At 38.3% G+C, this 6676-nt stretch overlaps 1 protein-coding gene across 1 annotated transcript; it reads left to right on the top strand.

Moving 5' to 3' along the window:
* Positions 1-3223: 3223 nt before the first annotated feature.
* On the top strand, positions 3224-4187 carry LOC105260634 (olfactory receptor 4F3/4F16/4F29-like). The gene has a single exon (XM_011283092.3). The coding sequence runs from the start codon at positions 3249-3251 to the stop codon at positions 4185-4187; it is 939 nt and encodes a 312-aa protein (XP_011281394.3). The 5' UTR covers positions 3224-3248.
* The last annotated feature ends 2489 nt before the right edge of the window (positions 4188-6676 follow it).

Raw genomic sequence — 6676 nt, forward strand, 5'->3', positions numbered from 1 at the left:
TACTTTTTTTTTTTTTTTTTTGTATGCTTGGTTAAAATTTATAGCCGGTATCATTGTTTTAGACCATGGACAAACACCCATATTTTCTTGATGTAGTCAAGACAGCACTGGATTTGGAACCAGAAGACCTGGTATTTGATTTCAAACTAAGCAACTATGTTTTTAGGTAAGTTACTTTTTTGAATTTGAGGTTTTTCATCTATAAATGAAAATAATTCTATCAGATATATCCACCCCTACAGATAATTACAAGCATCAAATGTGTGAAAGTCCTTAGTAAATATGCACCATGAAAATAATGTATACTTTTCCAGCTCTAGGATTGCATCGTTAAATATTTTAGAAACTTTTAAAATATGGTGAAAAGAATCATCATTTTTTTTCTGACTTTAACAATGGCATGGAAGATGACTAGTAATTATATCGTGAAGCCTGGAAAATGGAAACTGTAAATTTCCTGATATGTTGGCTGTTACTGGAACCTGCCACCTCACGCCCGGTCTTCCCTTTCCTTTTACGTGCTGCTTCTTGTTTTCTAAAACTTCATAAAGTTAAACCATGAACCATTATTCGAGTTGAGATGAGGCTTGCCTATTCCCAAGTAGAAATTTATAGCAAGAATACCAGGCATCCTTTGGCGAGTGATTGGGAACTATGTTAATGCTTAATTTTGAATGTGAAGAGTTCCTTTATGCATGCTGGACTTCATGGAAAAACATGGTAGATGAGAAAAACAGAAACTGAAAAATGATGGACTTGAGAAAATGGTTGCACTTCAGAGAAGTGTTATTCACTAAATAATCAGGATATCCTTGCTACTTATTTTGTATTTTAGGAAACACAAGAACCAGAAGAAATGGTCCTTTTCCTCTTCACACTTACAATATATTTGAGGAGAGAAAATCTGTAATTGAAACCATGAGGGGGCACCGTGGGTAGCTCAGTGGGTTGAGAGTCTCATTTCGGCTTGGGTCATGATCTCACATTTCGTGAGTGGAGCCCCACATCGGGCTCTGTGCTGCTGGCTCTGGGCCCACTTTGGATCCTCTGTCCCTCCCTTGCTGGTGCTCTCTGTCCCAAAAAGAAATAAAATGTTAAAAAAATTGAAACCATTGAGGAATTATGATTAGTAGCAAAGGATTTGCTCTAATAAGAGAGCAGTTATTATCTCTTCTCAAAAGGCCTTCCTTTCCCCTCTTAGCTTATTAAACTCCTACTGGTTTTTCAAAACTGACAACACTTTCTCCTTTGTAAAGATGTCTCTGAATTTCACAGACTCTTAGGTGTCCTTCTTGGCCAAAAGTAGACATCTGGAATGTCTCCTATGATGCTATATATTGTGGTTTATTTTTAATGTGGCTAATTATTATTTTTCCATTAAGGTTTAAATTTCCTGACTTGTAGGAATAAGAGAGAAAAGACGTTTGTATAAAGTGTAGTTACTAGGAAAGTGTTCATAGAGGAAATGGGATTTTGATTTACCTTTAAGGATGGGTAAGGTTTGGAAAGTTCTATATTGTACTACCCTACACTTAACCACTAGCTATAGGAGGCTGTTGGGCACTTGAAATGTGGCTAGTGCAACCAAGGAAATAGGTTTTTAATTTCATGTAACAACCATATGGAAGGAGTGGCTGCTGTTTTGGACTAAGTAGATCTAGGTTTGGCATACTTCTTCTCGCTTTATCATTTTTCTAGCATATGGAGTCTGAAGTCATTTGTAGACTAGAAAACCTGGATTCTCTGTAACTAGTTGTTCTTTCCTCCCTGGACTACTGTTTTCTCCTTTGTAAATTATTAGCTTGGACTAGGGAATCATGAATGAGTAGTGGGATAATAATTTTTAATGTTTATTTTTGGGAAAGAGAGAAAAGAGTGTGAGTGGGGGAGGGGCAGAAAGAGAGGGCGGCACGGAATCCAGCACCGAGTTCGAACTCATACACTGCGAGACCATGACCTGAGCTGTGGACGCTTAACCGGCTGAGCCACCCAGACGCGTCTGTGGGATATTTTTATGACTGATTTCACTCATCATGTACAACTGAGGTGTGCACATGTGTACATATATAAATACACATATTAAAGGACAAGGGGCACCTGGGTGGCTCCGTCAGTTGGGCATCCTACTTCGGGTCAGGTCGTGATCTCATGGCTTGTGACCTCAAGCCCCACATTGGGCTCTGTGCTGACAGCTCGGAGTCTGGAGCCTGCTTCAGATTCTGTGTGTCCCTCTCTCTCTGCCCCTCCTCCGCTCATGCTCTGTCTCTCTCCTTCAAAAATAAATAAAGATTAAAAAATTTTTTTTAAAAAAGGAAAAGCTTTAGAATCCATTTTTTTTTTTCCTACTGCTAGGTTTTTCTGCCCTTGGTCCTGGCATACACCCAAGTCACCTGTGTATCCTAAGTCAGGTTTCCTTAGCTTGCCACTACACTGTGGGCTTAGTGTGAATTGCAAAAGTGTTTGTAGGTACTGGTCTAAGACCTACTACAAGAGACATAATATGTGCCTGAGATGACTTGAGGGTAAGAAATAAGACAACTTGAATGACTGAGGAATTGTTGTATGAACATTTAAAATAGTACCAGTGAGGGGTGCCTGGGTAGCTCAATCAGTTAAGCATTCGACTTTGGGTTAGGTCATGATCTCATGGTTGGTGGGTTCAAGCCCTGCATCAAGCTGTTTGCTGGCACCATGGAGTCTGCTTGGAATTCTCTCTCTTTTTCTCCCATATCCCCCACCTCCTTCCTCCCTCCATGTCCCTCCTTCTCCTTCTCTCTCTTCCTCTCTCTCTGCTCTCCCCCTCTGGTGCTGTCTTTGTCTCTCTCAATAAAAATGCATAAACTTAAAATATTAAAAAAAAAGCAATAGCAGTGAATTCTGGCAAATGCAATTTTTACCTCTTCTTTCTTTTTCTGTTTGTGTTGCATTGCACCACCTTCCCCGTGCCTCATGATCCTTGCTATCTACATCTATGTTTTCATATTTGCATCATTTTCTTGTTTATAGATCCATAGTCCTTGCAGCCATTGTGTTAGGAATACTGTATGTGGAAGTGACTCAACTGCTTTAGGTGATCCCAGTAAAATGCATATTTAATAATGACCCTGAGAAGGAATTGAGGAGTTATCTTGTTCTCACACTGTGAATATCCTTAATTAATTAATCATTTTAATGTAGAACTTCATTAACATTCTCATTTTAGTTTCATGTTATTTTCTTTTGTCTGGAACATTCTAGCAGATAAATCAATGGATAGAGCAAATCACTCTGTGGTGTCAGAGTTTGTGTTCCTGGGACTCACCGATTCCTGGGAGATCCAACTTCTCCTCTTTGTGTTCTCCTCTACGTTTTATGTGGCAAGCATGATGGGAAACTCCCTCATCATGTTCACTGTGATTTCTGACCCTCACTTACACTCCCCCATGTACTTTCTGTTGGCCAACCTCTCCTTCATTGACCTGGGAGTTTCTTGTGTCATTTCTCCGAAGATGATTTATGACCTTTTCAGAAAGCGTAAGGTCATCTCCTTTGGTGGCTGCATCGCTCAAATCTTCTTCATCCACGTCATTGGTGGCGTGGAGATGGTGCTGCTCATCGCCATGGCCTTTGACAGATATGTTGCCATATGCAAGCCTCTGCACTACTTGACTATTATGAACCGAAAAATGTGTATTTTGCTTACAGTTGCTGCCTGGGTAATTGGCTTGACCCACTCTGTGATTCAACTGGTTTTTGTAATAACATTGCCATTCTGTGGCCCTAATGTGTTAGACAGCTTTTATTGTGACTTTCCTCGGTTCATCAGACTTGCCTGCACAGACACCTACCGTCTAGAGTTCATGGTCATAGCCAACAGTGGGTTCATATCTCTGGGATCATTCTTCATATTGATTGTCTCCTACATTTGTATCCTGATCACTGTTTGGAAACACTCTTCAGCAGGCACAACTAAGGCCCTCTCCACTTTGTCAACTCATGTCATGGTGGTGATTTTGTTCTTTGGCCCTTGCATCTTCGTTTATATCTGGCCTCACCCCACCTCACACCTAGACAAAAATCTTGCTGTTTTTGATGCAGTTCTCACTCCTTTTTTTAACTCAGTCATCTATACATTCAGGAACAAAGAGATGAAAGTGGCAATGAGGAAAGTGTGTAGTCGGTTTATTATTTATAGAAGGATTTCTTAAATGACACAAGTATTACAAAATTTCCTTACTGACTTGAAGTAACATTACATATCTATAGTTTGAATACTAGATTCCAAGTACCTTACTACCATTGAGTTGTCCCAGATTAAAATAACAAGGGTCTTTAAAAATCTTAACTGAGAGATTGTGTTGCTGCCTACGGTTGGTTGAAGGAAGCTTGTGGTGTGAAAAACGGTAGCTCCCAGAGAAGGACAATTGCTTGTCTCTCAGGAGACATTACCTTGATGAATTTACTGTGGTCTAGAATTCAAAATAGTGTCTCTTCAGTGTCAGTGTGTTATGTAAGGGGATGCTGATTGACACTAAATAAATTGATACTAGATAGAAATATATACGTATATCAAGATGTCAATTGATTAACTTGCTGTGAAAGATCAGCAAGTGGTCTGAACTTTCATGTAAGCCTAATTGATTAATTCAGTGAAGGGAAATTTATGAGAAGTCAAGTGATGGTAAGGACATTAATGAGGAGGGAACCGGAGTAAGAGGAGTCAGCTGGACACTCAAATAATCACATGAGATTGTGATGCCTTTGAGGATAGGCCTGCCATCAGACGTGGAAAAATAATGGATCCTTAGGCCAGGCCACCTTTCTGTCTGGACAGAGCTGGTTGGTCTCACAAGATTTACCTTTTGACTTTTGTTTGTACTCTGTTTCAGACTATCTAACTCCTATGTTCTTTAAGATTCGTTCTCATTTTTTTGTAACTAGCCCGGTTCTTCCTTTTCTTTCTTATGAAATAATACTGTTCCCATTGCATTTACAGGATTTGAGTCATTGCAAGCTGAGTTTTAGTTTGGGAGGTGTTTTTTTTTATATGACTGTATTATATTCTATAAGAATGTGGTATTTGCATACATGGATTTAGAAATTTCCATTCATATCCACTTTAAGAAAGAAGAACCAAGGCTCATTCTCAGAGAGGTAGTACAAATAACTCTGAACCTTATGTATCCTTACACATAGTCCTTAACCAGTTAATCAGTATTCCTATTGTCTTGTAAGTGGTCCTTATTAATGAAATTACAATTTCACTTGCTAATTTGTGTTTTCTTTCAATTTCCATTGCTCTTTTTATCATTCATTCATTATTTTTGACACCCCTGATGGATACTTGGAAAAGTTTAGTAGCTAGCACTTATACTCTGTCTGCTAAGATTTGTTTGGAAGTAGTGTTTTCAAAGGGGAGATTCCAGGTTTCTCTTTGACTGATTAAATAATGTTCAGTAGGGTAGCAGGGATTGCCAGATTCCTCTCTGATTGAAAAAAAATTTCTACGCCTCCCAATCTTTTGTCTGTCTGCTCTTCTATCAGGTCTGTATGTATGATAAGGCAGATGCACCAACTGCATAGTACCTGAAGATTTTCTGTATCACTTAATTCTAAAGGTCATTCTTTGTACTCTGAAGAAATAACTACTTTTAGTGGACATCTAGTCTGTTATTTGCTCAAATCAGCAACCTGCTTCTCCTGGTAAATGTAGTTTTGTCTTGCCGTAACCATGTCATATGACTGGAATGTGACATGTGAATCCTACCTCTCTGACTACTTCTGTTTGCCTAAAGGATGCTTCTGAACCAAGTCTCGATGACACATCTCTTAGCCATAGTTGAAGGCTTCAGGTATGAGCCTCTGACCAAGATGGGCCAAATCTGAGCTTTTCCTCAGGATGGTAGACCCAAGAACAGAGAGAAAACAAGCTCATCCCTTTTTGAGCTGTGATATGGAGAAACTGCTGGCCATCATACTTCCTGCTGTCAAAAATCAAGTCTGGGATGCTGAAAAAACGTATGTGGAAAGAGACGTAGGATTAACAGATAGAAGCTTGGCAGTAGCCAGTTTCTTGGTTCCAACAGTCTTTGGCATTCAGCTTCATTCTTGCCCACCAATGAATTTGGTGACCAGCTGAGCTAATACATGGGTGAATACATTAACCTTCTTGCTTAAGTTTGTTTGAGGTGTGGTTTTGTCCTGTATAATCGAAAGGGTATTGATAAATACATTTCTGGTTCTAAGAAGAGTGTATTTTCCATGATTTCTGATGTGAATTCCTCCATGTTTTATTACCTAAGAAAGTACTATTTTTTTAATACAATTTTTTTCTTCTAATAAAAAGAAAAGCTTCCTTTGAATTAGAGATGAAGTAGAAATCACCCATAAAATCACTATGTGGAGATAATTAGTGGCAATATTTTGATATGCTAATTTGTAGTGTTTTTCTCTGCCTAAATAAAAATAGATATTTATAAAAGGGACATTTAATGGTCTCTGCATTTTATCCTGCCTGCCTTTTTGATGAATATTACATTCAGAGAAGTTTTTCGTAGTATCAAATGTTGCAGTACAAAATAATTTTATTTATTTTTTATTTTTTTATTTTTTATTTTTTATTTTTTTAATTTAATTTAATTTTTTTCAAAATAGTTTTAAATACATACATACTACTGCATTATATGAGAATCATAAT

This window comes from Felis catus, chromosome B3, assembly GCF_018350175.1.
Source record: "Felis catus isolate Fca126 chromosome B3, F.catus_Fca126_mat1.0, whole genome shotgun sequence".
Classification (NCBI taxonomy): domain Eukaryota; kingdom Metazoa; phylum Chordata; class Mammalia; order Carnivora; family Felidae; genus Felis; species Felis catus.